Source organism: Paramisgurnus dabryanus, chromosome 6 (genome assembly GCF_030506205.2).
Source record: "Paramisgurnus dabryanus chromosome 6, PD_genome_1.1, whole genome shotgun sequence".
NCBI classification, from domain to species: Eukaryota; Metazoa; Chordata; class Actinopteri; order Cypriniformes; family Cobitidae; genus Paramisgurnus; species Paramisgurnus dabryanus.
In genome coordinates, this window is record NC_133342.1 from 36,409,311 (window position 1) to 36,428,887 (window position 19,577).

General features: G+C 38.1%; 2 protein-coding genes across 6 annotated transcripts; one reads left to right on the plus strand and one right to left on the minus strand.

Moving 5' to 3' along the window:
* The first annotated feature begins 263 nt into the window (after positions 1-263).
* Positions 264-13,723, plus strand: LOC135767370 (translation initiation factor eIF2B subunit epsilon). The gene is made up of 16 exons (XM_065277048.1): positions 264-502; positions 973-1,097; positions 1,177-1,362; positions 1,439-1,616; positions 1,872-1,952; positions 2,039-2,116; positions 2,206-2,518; positions 2,778-2,923; positions 5,815-5,959; positions 6,081-6,182; positions 6,569-6,673; positions 6,768-6,858; positions 8,721-8,844; positions 8,916-9,041; positions 9,138-9,248; positions 13,448-13,723. Exons 1-16 carry the CDS (start codon positions 362-364, stop codon positions 13,505-13,507), a joined length of 2,112 nt encoding a protein of 703 aa, XP_065133120.1. The 5' UTR covers positions 264-361; the 3' UTR covers positions 13,508-13,723.
* A 115-nt stretch (positions 13,724-13,838) lies between these two features.
* On the minus strand, positions 13,839-19,308 carry mul3 (mitochondrial E3 ubiquitin protein ligase 3). Of its 5 annotated transcripts, none has more exons than XM_065277160.1 (6): positions 19,221-19,308; positions 18,998-19,097; positions 18,327-18,445; positions 15,380-15,467; positions 15,176-15,296; positions 13,839-15,074 (listed from the first exon to the last, which is right to left on the minus strand). In XM_065277160.1, the coding sequence occupies exons 3-6, from the start codon at positions 18,441-18,443 to the stop codon at positions 14,591-14,593; spliced, it is 810 nt and encodes a 269-aa protein (XP_065133232.1). In that variant the 5' UTR covers positions 18,444-18,445; positions 18,998-19,097; positions 19,221-19,308; the 3' UTR covers positions 13,839-14,590. The 5 variants fall into 5 exon arrangements, with proteins under 5 accessions (XP_065133232.1, XP_065133228.1, XP_065133231.1 ...); XM_065277156.1 differs by having other exon boundaries at positions 18,327-18,450; XM_065277159.1 differs by having other exon boundaries at positions 18,327-18,450; positions 18,998-19,086; positions 19,221-19,239.
* Between the last annotated feature and the right edge of the window lie 269 nt (positions 19,309-19,577).

Genomic DNA, 19,577 nt, shown 5'->3' on the forward strand with positions numbered 1-19,577 from the left:
TGGGTGTGGCTAGAAGGGATACAGCTATTCCAAAATCTCGTGAAATCTCGCCGGATGAACACTGTTGTCATCCAAATCCTACCACAAACCTAGCCCTAAATCCAACATCTCACGGGATAAGGCCTTAGCTGTATCCCATCTAGCCAGGACCGCTGTTTTCATCCTAAACCTACCCCAAAACCTAACCCTAAACCGATCATCTCGCGAGATTTGGCAGTAGCTGTATCCCTTCTAACCGACGTAACCGATGTAGCGACTTCCGTGCAGATAAACCCCGCCCTTCTCGTAACCACAGTGTCATGCTCATTGCGATTCTCTTCGAGTATTTACTTTTTTGCGTTACACTTTATGCGTGACAAACATGGCAGCCAAAGCAGGGAAGCAGAACCGCTCTCGAAAGACAGGAGCGGATCAGGATGAAGAGGAGCATCCGCTGCAGGCTGTTCTCATCGCGGACAGTTTTAACCGCCGATTCTTTCCCATCACCAAAGACCAGCCGCGGGTGAGAGTCAACTAACCACACTGCGAGCACATGCTGCTGTCTGGATCCATACACACCATACTGATCCTCCTAATACCATACTATTCTTTGGCATATCACTTTGGGACTACAATGCCAAATCTGTTTTGTACCATGGCATACAAAATGTTAATCATTCAGTACCATGTGACTGTATGCATAATCATAACATCAAATGCTTAGGTAGTGAACTGTTGTTTTGGACATGCAAGTTAGCATACTATGATATTCTTAAACACTGGTTTATGCTAATATTATGTATAAAATAAATACTATAGTATTTAAAAATAGTGATCATTCAATCAGCCCCACAGTATATATCAAGGTACCATGGCATGTCTGTTAATGTAAGGTACTATAACAATATTATACAGTTTTATAAGAGTTAGCATTACTTTGATTCATATTTTTGCACTGTTTTTTTTTTCTTTCTCACTTGCTTTTCACATCAGGCGCTTCTGCCGCTGGCTAATGTCTCCATGATTGACTACACATTGGAGTTTCTGACATCTACTGGAGTCCAAGAGACATTTGTCTTCTGTTGCTGGATGTCCAACAAAATCAAAGAACATTTACAGTGAGACACTTTGACTTTGTTATTGTATGATAATCGATGGCGATCCTTATGGCTTAATGTTTTGTATCTTATTTTAAAGGAAGTCGAAATGGTGTCGCCCCACATCTCCAAACACAGTGCACATCATCACCTCTGACCTGTACCGGTCCCTCGGGGATGTTTTGAGGGACGTGGATGCCAAGGCGCTGGTCCGCTCAGACTTTCTGCTGGTGTATGGGGACGTGGTGTCCAACATTGATGTTTCGCAGGCGTTACAAGACCACAGGTAAGTGTCGTGGTCAAGTCCTGTCTGTAAACTTGGTGTTGATATTTATACCAGTATGTGGTGTTTTGTCTCAAAGGCAGCGGCGCAAAATGGAGAAGAACATCTCTGTGATGACCATGATCTTCAAAGAGTCCTCGCCCGGTCACAAGACTCGCTGTGAGGAAGATGACATCATAGTAGCCATGGACAGCAAGAGCAAGCGGGTTCTTCATTATCAGAGAGCTCAAAGCCTAAAGAAACTTCAGTTCCCTATGGTGTGATATTTAATGATACATTTTACAATACGTTATAGGACAGGGTCATAGTTCACCCCAAACAAAACACTATTAAATGTGTATGATTTGCTTGCCCACTACCATGATGCAAGGGTTTTGCTATGGAGTGTGCATTGTGTTCAATGTTGTGTTCAATGTTTGGACCTTAGAAAGAATAGAAAGTTGAACGTTTATTTTATTTCATTTATTTTTCATAAATGCACTAAATGATTTCGTTCCTTGTCTTTCCTCCAGAACATTTTCCATAGCGGGAGTGATGAGTTTGAAATTCGGTATGATCTTCTGGATTGTCATATCAGCATCTGTTCTCCACAGGTCAGTGTGTATTTATATTTTTGTTACATAATACATATATAGCTCGATCTTAAACCCAGATGTAAATTGAAGATTATGTGTCCTAGGTTGCTGAACTTTTCACCGACAACTTTGACTACCAGACGAGAAACGACTTTGTTCGTGGGATTTTAGTCAATGAGGAGGTCAAGAACACCAGAAGTGACTTCATAATGCTTTATAAAGACTTCATACACACCTGTCTTATTTAAAAAAGGCTTTCTTTCACTTATAGATCTTAGGAAACCAGATTCACATGCACGTCACTAAAGATGGATACGGGGCCCGGGTGTCAAATCTTCTCATGTACGACTCGGTCTCTTCCGACATGATCCGGCGCTGGATCTATCCCATCACACCCGACGCCAACTTTGAGGACCAGGAAGGCCAGAGCTGTACTCACTCCAGACATAACGTTTACAGAGAGCCGGGAGTCAGTCTGGGTCACGGCAGCCAGATGGAGGAGAACGTGCTCATCGGACGAAATACAGTGATCGGAGCAAACTGCACTATATCAAATACTGTGATTGGTGCAAACTGTGTCATCGGTACGGTCTTAACTGAATTTGTTTACTCTGTGTTTTGATATTATGAGGTGGCAGTGATTTTTTGGCAATGCTTAGCAAATTTATTTAGTTAATTTAAGTCAATTAGTTGAGATAATAGTATATGTAAAATATATAGTGTGTATAATATTTTCATAATGTGTGTATATATAAAAAGTAATATTAAATAAATATATAATAAGTAAATAAATATAATGTGTTTAACATGTGTTTGTTTGACACGTCTGCTCTGTCTACGTAGGGGACAATGTGGTTCTGGACAGAGCTTATATATGGAACAGAGTCCATATTGCCAATGATGTAAAAGTCCAGCAGTCGGTTATCTGTGATGGTGTGGAGGTGAAACATGGAGTCACTCTCAATGAGCAGTGTGTGCTCGCATACAACGTAAGAAAATACGGCATTATCTAAATGAAAAACAGGGACTTCATATATGACTGCAAAAGAACACATGGTTATCCTTACAGTATCTAAACTCATTTATTTAAGTTTAAATGTGTAAATTTAACACATTAAGGTGAAGATTAAGTCAGTCCATGAATCCTATTGAGACACTAAGGCCCGGTTTTTATTTAAAATAAAAACAAAAGGTAGACTTGAATTCATTGAGAACTGATTGGATCGTTTGAAGTTGGGTCATGTTGCCAACTGCTAATCGCTGCAATCTTTTCCCTACAGTCATTCCTCGTGACCGTAAGTAAAGAAAGATTGTTTCGAGAAAGGTAGAAGATTGGCGTTTTTGATTAAAGCCTGGTGCACACTGTAAGATTTTAGCCACGATTTAGCTGTCTGGAACAAATTTTGAAATCCTAAACGATTTCTGGAATCCCAGGCTAAAATATGCCGTCTTTCATCGCTAGTTTGACATGTTCACAGACAGCCAATTAATGACCATTGCGATCAAAATATCCTCTGACAAAATTCTGGCAGTGTCAGAAATTTTAAGACACAATCCTGCTGTGTGACATCTCCCTACGACAACCGGCAGATCAAGAACCAATAGAAGCACCGAACCCGATGATGCAATTAGTGTGGTGACAACAACAAATCAACGCAGACAAATGTAAAAAAGAGCCAGGTAGACTGTACAGCAGGAGGAGAAACTTGTGGAGTTAGGGAAAGATAAATAGTGTTTGTACAACGTGTCATCGCCACTGTACCATGATAGGATAAAAATGAAGCAGCCTGGAGAGAAATCGCACTGGAAATTCAAATGCCAGGTATTCGTTTCCTTCGTTTTTTCTTTTTTTGCTCGAGAAAAGTCATGATTAAAATGAATGGTAGATGCTATTTTGGTTTGCTAGCCTTCGCTTCAGCGTGTGTTTGCCCAGCTGTCGTCGATCGATGACGTAAAACTGCGGACGCGTTTGTTTGGGTGCATCCGATTTTTAAAAGTCTTTAAAATCGGACAGTCTGACATTGATGGAAACTGAGATCATACAGTGTGACATGGACTTAACTTCGATCTTGATTGCACAGTGTGGCAAGCAACAATCCTAAAGGACTATTTAAAATCGCACAGTGTGAACTGGGCTTAAGGAATATGAGGGCACATGAATTTTGTAAGAAATAATTGATGATGGGCCATTTAACTCTTCCCCGCCATTGACATATTAACTCGTCAATTAAGAGAAAACGTTTCCCTGCCAATGACGAGTATTTCCGGCAATCCATAATACCGCTATTATCCACCAGGTCCACAACTTCTAAAACCCGGAAGTATCACCCTAGGGCAGTGTTTCTCAACCCTGGTCCTCAAGGACCCCCTTCCAGAAAGTTTTTGATGTCTCCCAATTTAAAACACCTGAACTAACTCATCAGCCTCCTTCCAGAATGTCTCCCTAACAAGCTAATAATTTCAATCAGGTGTGTTAATTAAGGAGACATCTAAAACATTCTGGAAGGGGGTCCTTGAGGACCAGGGTTGAGAAACACTGCCCTAGGGCAAACAGCTGTAAGTCCGTGTATGTTTTGAGGATCGCTCTGAATCTGATCTCTATCCAAAGTGCTTCACAAAAATGGAATTATCTCAGCTTTTTGCTCATTTTTAAAGAAACCTAGCCATATTTGAGAGGTGATAAAAAGAAAGCTAATGAAGGTCGGATGAAACATGTTTTTTTTCAGCAGTAACAACAAAAACAAGTGGCTCTCGTGAAACACATGTAACTTCCGGTAAACTTTGCTAAGAATAAATAGCAACAAAGTTCCTTTAAAGTAAATTTATTTATATAACAAGCAAAATAAGCAACTAGTCGGACCATTAAACAAACAGAAACCGGAAGTAAAGTTCGACCAGACGCATATTTGCGTCACCGCACATGCGTCTGATGAAACCATCTATATTTAAGAAGAACATTTTCTGGAAGGCATTAAACTTTTGTAAAAATCATAAAAAATGCTGGTGCTGGCTGGCAACTTTTTTTTTTTTAAATGGTGGCGGGGAAAGAGTTAATTATTTAAAATTATACCACGGGTCTGTTGAATGCTGTATTTTGATTGGCTAAGAAATGTTCCGTGGGTATGCATTAATTTCTGATAACCAACTTGTCAAATGTCTTAAAAATAGGCATCAGAGTAATGTTTGCGGTAACCATGGTATAAGTGGAATAATTGACTCCGGTCCTTTGAATTATTAGAAAATAATGCACACCCGCGGTGTAACCTTGGGTGTGCATAATTTTCTTATAATTCAATGGCCCGTCATCAATTATTCCTTACATATGCACACCCAAGGTGGTAATACAGCACGACATGAAGTGTTGCATCGTGAGTGTGCATTATTTTCAAATAATTCAATGGCCCATTGTCAATTATTCTGTTTATACCGTACCATGTTACCACAGACATTTGACAGGTCAGGTGTGCGTTTATCGGAAAATAATGGATATTCGTGAACCAATCAGAATAAAGCATTCAACAGCCCTGTGGTATAATAAAAAGAATGAAGTAATTTGTAGAAATAAACACAATATTCTGAAAAAATAATATTTTTTATTTCAATTTCATTTTGACTCGGCCTAATCCTGGCTTAACCTAAACCTGTGAAACCAGGCCTGAGCATTTTTAATCATTTTATAGCCGAGAGATTGTTAGGGAGAATCAATTCTGGCTGGTAGCGATACATTTAATTAGTATTTACCTTAATTCCTTTTTAATACAACTTTTTTGTCCTTTTAACAGGTGTTTAGTAATAAGACATTGATCCTAGATTGTCCACCATAAGTTTAAAACGATTAGCTGGTCACTCTTGTTTTTAATCATATGTTGATGATCTGCAGGTGGTGGTGGGTCCTGACATCACGCTTCCAGGTGGAACAGTTCTCTCCATGCATCATCCAGACGAGGAAGATGAAGAGGATGATGATGAGTTCATGAGCGATGACAATGATATTGGCTCCAGCAAAGACAAAATCAAACAGAAAGGTTTATTTTCCATTTATTCCCTTAAATGTTGACCATATTTTGCATTGAAATTTAATATTTTTTTGTTTATGATGTGTGATCCACATGAGTGCCATGTCATCTGCTGCGCATGTGTTGTCAGTGTTTAACCCAGCAGAGGTGGGCTCAGAGGGTAGAGGATACAGATGGAAAACAAGCAGTGTCGAGGACATGGAGGAAGATGAACTCGTTGAATGCATTTGGGGTGAGACTTCGTCACTTTTTAATAATACCACGATATTGAAGGAAAATGTGATAACTTGCTTAAATGTTGTACAATTAAGTTGAACTTTATTCAGATATTAAAACAAGATTATGTAATAAATATACACTTCACATTCTTCCTCGTTGATCCTCTTCCACACGTCAGAAAACACTAGCACTAACATTTTCATAATTATATGCCAGTCTAAATGCTAAAACTTTAGCAAAGAATATACACAACCTTTGGAATTTTAAAAAAATGTCATTGTTATTGCAAACTATTGCGTTATGCACATCTGCAATATTACCTTAATTTCAATAACTTGGGCAACTCTTAATACCCTGAGGATGATTCAGAGGAAACTTGTAATGTTTGCATTTGAACAGGCCTGGTGTTGAATCCTGACCCTGAGAGTGACAGCGAGAGTGAGGTCAGTGATGGGGCAGATGACATGCTTTACTCTGCATCACCAGAACCAGATGATGTCAAAGGTGAAGAATATTACATCATCGCTTTTTCTCATCCTCTTCAAGTTTCTGCCAAAAGTTAAAATTTGATTACGAATATCATTTTCTTTACTTGAAGTGTTTCAGAATGAAGTTCATGGTACGTTACAGAGGGGGCTGGATGAAAACATTGGCTGTGATAATTTGGTTCTTGAGATTAACTCGCTCAAGTAAGTGAAGCATGTACTGTTAACTTTCCCTAAAGCACAGTTAACATTACCCAGCAGGATTAAAAAAAAGTTGCCAGGCAGTGGCAGCATTTTTTTTATGTTTTTTACCAACGTTTAATGTCATTCAGGAAAAAATATGTAAGCATTCAATATATCAAATGAAAGAGCAGACCATCTTCATCTGTTCACTTTATCACCTCTCAAATATGCGTAAGAATTAAGAAAGTTAAAGGGATAGTTCACCAAAAAATTCTAATATTTTTAAGAATGTTTTGTCGGTGGCACCATTAACTTCCTACAATGGCAGTGAATGGTGCCTTAGATCTGCATGGTTACGAATTTAAATCTTTTGTTAGTGATCAAATTAGGGGTCAACCGATTATCGATCTGACCGATTATTGAGTTCAATATTAAGCATTTTGCCGATTATCGACATCGGTCATTTTAAAAGCCGATTTGCAGATAAAGTAATGTCATTTTTAAATACACTATCTGGCTCTGTAATACAAGGATTTAGCACATGTTTCAGGCAGTAGAGTGAGCTGGCATTTTGAGTTATTTTTCGCAACTTATTTATTACACATAAATGTTCATATGCTTCAATGCCTGTCTTTGCGACATGTATATTTAAGGAAAAGGCTATTAAACCAACTAAGTGTGCCTATAATATGGTATTAATGTCATAGTCTCATAAAAACATTTGCTGTCTCTCAACAACATACACAATGAAGCTATAAAGGCAATTGAATTATTTACACTTATTACATAAGTTGTTTAGTTAATCATTATATCCATAGAATAGTTAATCTGTTGATGTGCAAGATGATTAACTGAATAGTTCTACTGTTGTATGCAACAATTAAATTATAAGAAATAATACATTTATTCAATTAAATTATTTTTTTTATAATTTTTATGTTTATGTGTGCTTCCTGCTCTTTTTTTTGTTATTATTAATATGATTGTTAGAAAATAAGTTTCAAAGCACTAAAAGTTTTTGTCAGAACTTGTGTCTTAATTTTGACATTCATTTTCATTCTTACACCAAACATGTCGGTTCAAAATATTGTTTATCAGTCTACTCGATCTGTAGTAATCGCTATTGACATCGGCTCTGAAAAACATATTGATCGACCTCTAGATCAAATTCAAAGCGTTAATCAAAACATACAGTTTTTACTGGATTTTAGATCAGTGGATGCTTCAGTGTTTTATACGTTGGGTAAGAGGGCCATTTAGTGGGCAAAAGCGAAAATATGTATTGCCGTAAAAACTCGTCATTGGCAGGGAAAGAGTTAAAGGGATTATTTTATCGGTGGCACCATTTACTTCCATAGTATTTTTTCCTACAATGGAAGTGAATGGTGCCTTAGATCTGCGTGGTTACAAACATCACTCAAAATGTCTTTCTTTGTATTCAGCAGAACAAAGAAATGAATACAGGTTTGTAACAACTCAAGGAGTGAGTAAGTGATGACAGACTTTTTATTTTTCGATTAACTATCCCTTAAATGGTTTGGTTCACCCAAAAATGAAAATTTTGTCACCATTTACCCTGTGTTTGTTCATTCAAAAATTCTCAAGCTTCAGAAGGACAAAAAGGGTTTCATGAAATAAGTCCACGTGACTCTCCAAATGTTCTAAAAAAAAAATAGGTTTAGTGAATAACAAATATAATCTGTACCTTTTGTTATCATGCAAATACACGCAAACAACAGAGTTTAAGAAGCTCTCTTTCAGATAAGTAATTGAACCCCGAGAACACCCATACTGATAAAAATGTATAATCTGTAAATCGCTTTGGATAAAAGCATCTGCTAAATGCATAAATGTAAATTGGGATATATATTTGATTTTCTCAGGTATGCCTACAACATTACTTTGAAGGAAGTCATGCAGATCTTGACCAGAGTGGTGCTTGAGTTTCCATTTCATCAGCAGGGAGCTCATATAACCACAGCACAATACTCCTCACATCTGCTGCCCGTGAGTGACCGTCTCTTAATGCCTGCATGTGTTCATTTGAATGTTTATAGTAAGATAATGTTTCTCTGCAGCTGATGAAGAAGTGGGCACCGGTTTTTAAGAACTACGTGAAGAGAGCTCAAGACCACATGGACTGTTTGGCCTCCGTGGAGGAAGTCTTTCTGGAGCGGGACACTCATTGGACAGCTTTGGTCAAAGTAAGATTTGGTTGTACACCCAATGTTATCAATATTAAAAAGTATGTGTCAAGTGCAGACTGATTTTATGTCATTTACTGTATTTTCACATTTGAGGTTCTGATGAACATGTACCAGCTGGAGATCTTGGAGGAGGACGCCATCATGCGCTGGTTCTCTCAGGCCGCCACCACGGACAAGAGCCTACAACTCCGCAAGAATCAAGGAGTGAGTATCACAGAATGTGACATCATTTAAAGGGATAGTTCATCCAAGAATGAAAATTCTGTCATTATGTTCTCATCCTCATGTTGAACACAAAGGAAGATATTTTGATAAATGATGATAGGCACACAGCTGAATGTAACGTATATTCAAGGGCTGTGACCTTCTAAGGATGCGACCTTAAAGGCGAGCACTTGGTCTTTGAAGGTGGCAGCCTTGTCCATAATTAATAATTTGCGTCACTTGCTGCACGCACCTACTACTCCTGTCAGCGTGACACAGTGGAGACATTTCTGACTTAAAATAAATATGGAATCAGAAAAAGTATTTTATTTTAGAAAATATGACACGTTGATGTAGTGCTGGGCGATTTTATTTTTTTTAATTCGACTTCCGATTTTTTCCGATTTTTCCCCCCCACTTATTAAGAAAAGCAATAAGTACAAAAGTCGGCTGGATGTCTCTGTTTTAGGTGTTGGAATAGGTTTGTGGTGCTGCTGCCTTTGACTGCGATGGGCTTTAGGCAAATGTTGCAGCGCGGGGTCTCTTGCTCCACGTCTGTCGCAGCCAACCCATACCAGTTCCAAACAACAGATGATTTTATTCCTTTCTTTGGAACAAACTTCCCACTCTCGCCGGTAGCCATGTTGTCGCTTGCTGTTGCCGTTTCGTGTGTTTGTGCTATGATGATGATGTTGTCGCTTGCTGATGCTGTTTCACGTGTGCTATGATGTTGTTGATGTTGCTTTAATAACGGTACGGAAGCCCCGGGCAGCCAAAAATGTGCCATTACAAAAAAATCGAATTACTTATTTTTTAAATCGCCCACAACAAAAAATTCGAATTAATTCATTAAATCGATTTTTCGCCCAGGCCAACGTTGATGTAGATTAAAGGTGGAATACGTAGAATTTTTACCACTAGATGGCGCCAAAACACACACAATAACATCAAATGATGTTGTTTAATGACGGTCTGAAGCAGCATGGAATTATGGAATTTGTAGTCTTTAACTCAACCACTGATGGCCATCAATCAGATACGAACAAGAAATCACGTTGATGGATAAGGTGATCAAGTCTTATAAATGTTGCGTTTGATGACATCGTTTATTTTATTATGTAAGTTTATATGTGATGTTCAAAACGAAATTGTTAGTCATAGATGTTACACTATTAGTCCAAATTGGATGGTTAACACAGCACAGAATTAAGTTTTCAACTTACAATCTACAATGATTTTTCACATAATGTATTGACAGTACAAATCTTATTTTGAAGCGTCTTAAAATGACCATTTATATTGCTGTACAATACCTCTTGATGTGCATATCGTCCGTGGGAAGACGCGCTGATTACAATCTACACACTAATGTTGTGATCAATATAATAGCATACGTTTTTTGAAGGGTTACGAATCAAAAGAACTCACCCATCGCGTAAAACACAAGCAGGATCAGAATATCGGTCTAGTTAAATGTTGACTTGAAGCTCTCTCCATCCAGATAATGCAACACCAAATTGATCCTCATTCTTTCTCTCGTTTTTTTTCAAACTCTTCTTGGGTCGTTTGGTTGGCCCGTACGCTTACGGGAGCTGTCTTTGCTGACACAACGAGCGGCAGACGGTAAAAAGTAATCCATAAGTCTATAAGCAAGCGCGTAGCCCGACAGGCGCTATCGCATAGTTCCGCATTTGTCCACGACACTGGCTGCGTCCGAAAACTCAAGGCAGTGAGTGACTTGTTGCCTCGCTGCCTCATGAGGAAATGACTTCGGAGGCATGAAGGCTGCTCAGAGAAAGGTTTTCAGACGCACTTCAAAGGCAGCGTGTTTGAAATATAAACAGAGAGCGCCTTTGTGATAACTAATCACATATTTGAAAACTACAATACTAAGTTCTCGCTAGAAATGCAATTAAAATGTGTAAAGTGAAAATAAATTGTTATTTACACTAAATTTGTGCTCCAGTCGCTTCCTTGGCTGGCATTTTATTTTTTCGAGCTCGGCCACTGTTGTCATGTGGTTTACGTCAGTAAAGGCGGTGACAAAGGGTCATATGGATATTAACGTCATTGACAGGAGACTGCACTGCCCCGGGTCAATGTTTTGAATGGAAATTTTCTCACGATTTACCAATAGTTGAAAACATTACAGATATTGATAGTAATCAGCTGGACAAAATATATAACACTGGCCTAGTGGTTTTTGGACATTTTACTGCAAATATCTTACAAATTGCACCTTTAAACTATTCAACAGGATATCAAATTAATCAACCTTAGAAATATACAAAACATAAACAGAATAATATTAACATGAAACATAACTTATAATACTAAAACAGTGACAAGAAACTTTTGCTAAATAGACACTTTTATTTAATAAAGGTTTAATTGTTTATTTTAAAATATACAGCCGTTTCAAGCATGCAATGAATCTTGGGATAGCCTAGGCTGTGGATGATCCATTTGTTGTGTTGTTTACAGCACAGAGAAATAAGGACGCATTTTGAGGCTTCATTTTAAGCATCCTTCGAATTACTAGCCTCAAGTCGCAGTGCTGTGACACAGTCAGTCTTAAAATACGTCCTTAGAAGGTCACAGCCTTTGAATTGGGACACATACTATGACTTCCAATGGACTTCAATGGGTACCGTCAAATGTATGCTTACCATTATTTACCATAATACTTTCGTACTATTTGTTTTCCTACTATGGAAGTCAATTGTGCTGGAATATCTGCCCACTGCTCTGGATGTACTCACTGGGATGGGTTAAATGCAAAGGTCACATTTCGAATACGCATTGCATACTTGACAATCATGTCACTTTTCACTTCAATTTGTCTTTAAAAACTGTGCGAGAGCGGTGTGTGGTACCGACTGAAGCTCTCAAATCTCATTACACATATTCATACCAGATTTGAATATGAGTGATCGCAAATTACATGAACTAACAGGGTTCCCGCGGGGTCTTAAAAAGTCTAAAATTCAGAAAGTTACATTTAAGGCCATAAAAAGTCTTAAAGGGGCCATGGCATGAAAATCTGACTTTTTCCATGTTTAAGTGCTATTATTGGGTCCCTAGTGCTGCTATCAACCTAGAAAATATGAAAAAGATCAACCCAGTAACTTAGTTTTGGTACACCATTCTCTACAAGCACATGAAAAAATAGGTTGTTGAAATTTGGCTCTCCTTATGATGTCATAAGGAGCTCTTATTATAATAAAACCACCCCTTAATCCAACCACAGCACTGCCATTTAGTGCAGAGAGAAAATAATTCACAGAACAATTGAGTTTCAATTTCAACAAACCACCATCATTGTGATCAGTGTTTGAATTTCATCCCCTCATGTGCATTTTAAAGGACACACCCAAAACGGCACATTTTTGCACACACCTACAAAGTGGCAATTTTAACATGCTATAATAAATTATTTATATGGTGTTTTGAGCTAAAACTTCACATATGTGCTCTGGGGACACCAAAGATTTATTTGAGATCTTAAAAAAGTCCTGTGACATGGCCCCTTTAAAAACTGCCAGATTTTTTTAAATTGAATTAACCCAAGTCTTAAATTTCTTACCTCCGTTTACTTTAACCGTCAGGCCTTCGAGTCCCAAGCCACAAACAATGAGTCAACTTTAGTGTTGCACAGTTTTCAGTTAGGAAGCTTTTGTTTACCTCACTGCTCCATGCGCGTTTACTCCCTTGACTTTAATCTGCTAATCTTGATGACATGTGCAGACTACAAATGCGACCTCTGGAGGCTACAGCCTTCAGATTTAGAAACGGCCTTGTTAGCAACACACAACAAACCACCAACAGCTTTTTAATGGTAAATTTCATTTTCATTTAATTATTGTGTAATTAAGAGAGGCGAAAAAATGCAATGGCGGTATGGGTGGAGAAAGTGTAAAACATGTTAACAAGACACATATCAGCAGCTGACCATACTGATCTTCCCATATTAGTGGATTTACAAAAGAAAAATGATAAAATAATTTATTTATTTTTTGAGAATTTCTGAGATTATTGTGTCACCTTGGTCTTAAATTTCACTCATAATGGTCTTAAAAAGTCTTAAATTTGACTTGGTGAAACCTGCAGCAACCCTGACTAATTTAAATCATCAATAGCATTATTGTAGTGTAAAATTAGGCGTTTTATGTTACCTTCTTTCTTATGTCTTTATTTAGCTCCTGAAGTTCATTCAGTGGCTGGAGGAGGCTGAAGAGTCTTCAGAGGGAGATGAATGAACATCTAACCTTTTCCAAGGACCTACAGTGTGATTTAAAAACCTATCTGATCATTCAGACACCTTACAAACCTAAAACAACATGCATCAACACTTCTTTTTTAGGATAATTGCCCTTAAAAATGACCACAAATTCAAAGAAACTGCAGAAAAGTGGTCATTCTTATTTAAAAACATTGTAATGGCATAGACTCAAATAAATTATGAATTTATAAACTCTGAATGGAAGATTTATTTTGAAATGGCATTTATGCTCTTGAATCTGTTCACTTGAATAATGAAAAATTTTTTTTTGATTTGCTTGTGCACAATTAATACGTGCATGCTTTTCCCAAAAAAATACAATGCATGGTCTTAATCCTGTTCCATATCTGCCAGTGTTTTAAGAGGGCAGCAATCCTTAAAGCAACACTATGTAGTTTTTTTACCTTTAAATAATGTCTCTAAAATTATTTCAGTGATAGAACAACTTTTAACTGGACAAATTGTACTGTTGCTGCAACCTGAGCAGCCTCCTAGCTGCTACAAGCACACTCTGAAAGTGGCGGTGGAGGGTAGGAAACACAGCCCCGCCCCTCCCCCTGCCTACAGAAGAGTGTCTGATACCAGGCACTGTTGCGCTTTTCAACCACATGGGGGAGCTGTAAGTCATTTTTACATGGAAACTACATAGTGTTGCTTTAAATCTACAAGAGACTCATAAAGGTCTCTTTTTAATTTGGATACATCCTATCCTTGATCTCTTTCTCATTGTATGAAGGCATTGAAAACATACTGTATGCATTATGACAGAGGCACAAAAATCATTTTAAGGATTAAGAATACAAATAAAAGGGTTGGAATTTGTTTTCAATCAGCCCCATAATGTTTGCATTAAAAGGTGCATATGTTTCATAATTCTTAATCAACTGAAAAATCATAAGAATAGAAATCACAGTTTATGAATGCTGCATACATTTCATGATCCTTAATCATCATTGCGTTAAATCAAGTAAACAAACAAACTCATGTGGAGAGCTACGACATAGTTAAAACCACCACTTTGATTTAATCTGTCGTTGGAGGTAGCACACGACTCGATCAACTAGTTCTTCTTGTCTTTAAGACCACTATGAATGAAACCAGCTACCAGTGAGACCCCCGTAAAGCCGAACAGCACCGTCAGCCCTTTCCACATGCTAGCGCTGTTTTCGCGTCGCTGAATGAAGCTCTTGTAATCGCTAGCGATCAAGATGTAGCTGCGGCCGTCTCTGGGTGGTCGTAACTTCATGACCTTGTCATGCTCCAATACGATCTCTCCAAACGCCGTGATGGACGCCCCCACCCGCAGAAGCTCCTCACGCTCCTCTAGAGCGATGGGCTTCTCCCCGCTGAACTCCTGGACAACAGTGTCTATCAGGCCTTCTTTAGCCTGCCTGAGGCGTTGGTGAACCCGCTCCAGGTAATCGCCAGACGCCTCCAGAGGAGAGTCCACATGGACAGAGATCTCACTGATGTATGATCCAGGTTGGACCAGGCTGAAAGGCACAGTGTTGGTGGTCTCCTTCTTGTTCACCTGTTTGGAGACCCTGTCCAAGAATTGTGGCAGATTTAAAATCTGAACACTCAAACTGGTGTGCATAACATTTATATATAAACAAGCAAAATGATTATCAATATAGACTTTTACCATGACTTCAGCGCTGAGTTCCAATACTTCCAATGCTCTTGCACGGTAATCTTTTGTATAACTCCATGACATCGTGGGACATATTGGCTGGAAATGGGCTCGCTATCAGCCTGCACCAAACCTGCATCACAAGTAAAAATAAAGATGTTTAAATTATGGTTTAATTTTATTGGAGATATTTGAAACTCACTGCGATTAACACACCATCTACAGCAACATAATGAAGTCTTTTCTGAGGGGATGCATTCAGAATTTGGAGCAAGTGATGATCCGGCTTAAAGTTCGGAATCTCCTAGAAAAAGGTATTATAGACAACAGACAAAAAGTAAATTATCATAAACTTAGGGACCATTTACACAACATCTATTTCAACCATAAACAAACATATTTTTGCAGTTTGGCTGTTCGTTCACAGGAATACAACTTTTGATGATGGGTTTCAAAGTGGAAGTTTTGGATAACGACGGTTTGTTGTCTCTGTGTAGACTGCACTGCAAAAAGTGACTCTCTTAGTATTTTTGTCTTGTTTTCAGTAATAATATAAAAAAATTATTAAATCAAGATGTCTAGTTTGTAGACAAAAAAAATATTTAAATGAATTTGTGCTTAAAACATGCTGACAAAAATTTGCCAATGGGGTAAGAAAAAAAATCATGAAATAACTTAAGCTTTTTTCTTAAACACTTTCAAGAACAAAATTACTTATCTCACTGGTATTTTTTTGCTTGTTTGACGATGACGTCATGCGCTGTGTTAATTCAGTCTAGGGGTCATATTATGAGTATTTTTAAGGTGTAAAATAGGTCTTTGGTGTTCCCAATGAAAACAGCTATTTCATTATAGCATGTTAAAATTGCCACTTTGTAGGCCTGAGCAAAAGTGTGCCGTTTTTGGGTGTGTCCTTTAAGGGGGGGGGGGGTCAATGGTATTTCAAGCATTCTGACTTATTAACATAGTTCTAGAGTTGTTTCCTCATGCTAAACATAGACAAAGTGTCAAAAAAGCAGTTGGGCGTGTTACAGAGAATTTCTGTGCCGAATGCACTTCGCCAGGGTTTGTACATGTTTCAGAAAGTTTTGTTTTTCGATTACAGGTCCAACTGACGTTTCAGGGGTTTTCTATACGTATCACTTCTTTATATGGGCACTTCCCCCGGAAAACCCCGCCCACCCGTCAATCAGCGGGAGACGCTAGAGCTTGCAAACATCTTATCACGCGACACAGCTTTGTTTAATTTCAAAACTCAACAATGACACAAAAGAAGAAGTGTGTTTTTGGATGTAAGGAGAAGAAAGCCATGCATCCTTATGAAAACAATGGATATAGTTTATTATCAGGGGTAGCAGCGGGGTTTTGTGTGTGTGTTTGATGCGCTGGATTTTCCCAACCGGGTCATGAGTTGCATGCGGTAAGTAAGACTTCTGTCTCATGTTGGAAACAGGCGTGTGCATATTATATAAATGACACGAACATGTAGTGAATCATAAGTTATAAGTGTTGTATCTGGAACGAAGCTGAGTTAAACCACATCACTGTGTGACACTTCAATACATATGAACGGCCGCTACGCTAATACGATTTTGTTTTTCTCTCCCTGTCTCGTCCTCGACCCGAGGACAACGAGACAAACAGACCCAGTCCCGGTAGATGTGAAAGTCGGCACACCTCTGATCTACTGGCCGTCTTTCAACGTGATGCCCAGCTGATGCCTGACCAACGATCACCGGCAGAACCCGCTTAATCTCTGCTAAATCTCCTTATCCGTTCTCCCAAGGGTTTTTCCCTCCTAGGACTTATTTTTCCTCGGATAAAAGCACGGGGGTTTTTTTCTCCTAGGGGGTTTTTTCACCCCGGGGAGGCAGCCTTTTTGGGCTTTACTTAGCTTCCTCTTCTAGACGTTGCTTTAGTAATACGTGCACTTATAATATTGAGTCATAGCCGCAGCAAATTTATTTTGTATTTTGTTGTGCTATCTGTCGTTTTTCTGTGCTTTTCACTGCTTCTATTTATGTAAAGCTGCTTTGAAACAATTGACTTTTGTGAAAAGCGCTATATAAATAAAATTGAATTGAATTGAAATATAGTGTTGCATGACTCGTACTCGCTTCTCCCGCGGTAGTAACTCCTCCTTCTTCATCTTTTCATACGTTATCGGAAAGATTTGGTAAAGCTAATCTTTCTTTTATAAATCTGATTAAACTAAAGACTCTTTGGAGATATAAATGATGTAATACTGCTCTATAGGTACTCCAGATTAACATCAGAAATGCAGAAACAGCGTGTGTTACGTGAGCTTTAAAATGCAAATGAGCTGATGAAATGCAAACACTGATCGCAATGATGGTGGTTTGTTGCAATTGAAACTCAATTGTGCTGTCAATTATCTTTTCTCTCTCTTTCTCTCTGCACTGAACGGCATGCCGTGATTGGATAGTGCAGATTAAGGGGGTGGTATTGTAGTAATTTGCCTTGCTACTCACCTCACAAAACAGGTGAAATCTGAACGTCCTAATTTTTCACATGCTTGCAGAGAATGGCTTACCAAACTAAGTTGCTGGGTTGTTCTTTTTTTACGTTTTCTAGGTTGATAAAAGCACTGGGGACCCAATTTCAGCAATTAAACATAGAAAAAGTCACGCTATGACCCCTTTAACACTTCTCCAATAAAGTTTACAAAATTTTAGAGCTTTATAGTCCAGAGTCACCTAGTGGTAATAAACATACCTCACCGTCCGTCCAAACAAAACTGATCAATGCTTTCGTTGCTTTTCGTTGATTTATTGTAATTAGCGATTTGTAAAAGAATGCGTATGTGCGCAGGTAAATAGTGTTTCATTACAAAGCAACATCGCCATCTACTGGCCTGGCACACGTAATACAGTGGATTAAGTCGTCTTTGTGGATCAGTGTAAATGCAGATCTTTTGACAGAATTGTTGTGTATGTGAAAACTACGCATTGTTGTTGTGTAAACATAGGCTTAGTCAGGTTTAGTCCTCTTTAAATAACTTGAGGTTAAGTGTTTTAAAGACCCACTGGTGATAATTCATGAATTAACCCTTATGGGCTTAATCCTAAAATCTTTCAGTTACCAGATCTGTAACTACTCGACATCATACCAACATTTATTTAGTTGAGTGTTTTTTGTGTACCTTCAACCTCTGGATTTCTTGTTTTTTCTCGGAGTAAAGCTTATAAAACAGTGCAGAGAAGGCAAAGCTGGATCCGGCACATATGACGGTCAACGGGCTGAGGAATATATCACTCATATCTGTTCTGGAGTAAAGACACAAACAGGTTTTGGCTAACTTGATCAGTAGCAATATGAGTTAATGATATTTGGATGATCAGTGTATATTCATTCATAAGGTTTCAATTCATTCACATGAAGTGGACATATTAGGCAAGCAAACCCATCGCATGACAATGAACCATGGTTTTAATAAAAGTATACATGTTTTTTGGTGGCTTGATTACTAGTATGAAGTTTAACTACAAACTATCATATCATAAAAAACTATTAATATAGTGGGACAAATGTAAATTTGAGATTATTATGGTTTATTTGAAAAAAAAAATGGTTGCTATAGTTAAACTATGTTTAATGTAAAATGTTTTAATGTTCACGATTTAATATATACTGTATATGAAACAAGGAAGTAAATATGTTCTGTTCAATCTTGTTTCGTTTTCATTCACGTGAACAGATATCAGCTTTAAACAACGTAGCCTAATAGCTTGCCTGCAACAAAAGCATCTTAAACTACAATGTATCTAATGGCTTAATGTCGTAACAAAAGATACATGAACAATTTTAACTTACCAGGTAAGACGACAGGTAAAGGCAGACAGACACGGGTGCAGATCTTAGCGAAAGTGAAACAGCTTGAGTTTCAATCAGGATCAGGAAACCTAATAAGTTACTGCATTATAGACAGAAGACTGTGATCAACAGTGTCATTATATTGCAAACAGTGTACAGACTACATGATTTCAACACGGGCTTAGTGCAAATTTGAACACTTTTGTATTTGTTTAATTTTCACCTGTCGCGATATTCGTTTGTTTTGTTTTGTTATTCAGTCCGCCATCATTTGTATGGCAGTGTAAATTCATGTCCACAAGAGGGCGCTGTTGATAAAGAAAAGATGCATGTGAAACGTCAATTGAGTGGTGTACACTGTACAGTATGTAAAAAATGTAAACAACATTTTAAATAAAGGTCCATTTTTAAAAGAAGGAATGCAAAAGGACACAAAATGTAGGCGAAAAATCGAATGTTAAGTTGAAATTATATTGTATATAGGACACACACCTGTATGCTACGTAAGACGGGACGAAACCATGCATTGAATGGGGGGGTCCGGAGATGTAGAAACAAACAGTAACTTTGTTTTATTTAT

What these genes read in the sequence shown, in the direction of transcription:
- mul3 (XM_065277160.1), bottom strand. Translation starts at nt 18,443, where the DNA reads ATGAGTGATATATTCCTCAGCCCGTTGACCGTCATATGTGCCGGATCC. An exon ending in AAGAAATCCAGAGGTTGAAG is followed by an intron (nt 15,468 to 18,326) that starts GTACACAAAAAA and finishes ACCTTTTTCTAG; the next exon opens with GAGATTCCGAACTTTAAGCC. An exon ending in TCATTATGTTGCTGTAGATG is followed by an intron (nt 15,297 to 15,379) that starts GTGTGTTAATCG and finishes CTTGTGATGCAG; the next exon opens with GTTTGGTGCAGGCTGATAGC.
- LOC135767370 (XM_065277048.1), top strand. Translation starts at nt 362, where the DNA reads ATGGCAGCCAAAGCAGGGAAGCAGAACCGCTCTCGAAAGACAGGAGCG. An exon ending in GGATTTTAGTCAATGAGGAG is followed by an intron (nt 2,117 to 2,205) that starts GTCAAGAACACC and finishes TTTCACTTATAG; the next exon opens with ATCTTAGGAAACCAGATTCA. An exon ending in ACTCCTCACATCTGCTGCCC is followed by an intron (nt 8,845 to 8,915) that starts GTGAGTGACCGT and finishes GTTTCTCTGCAG; the next exon opens with CTGATGAAGAAGTGGGCACC.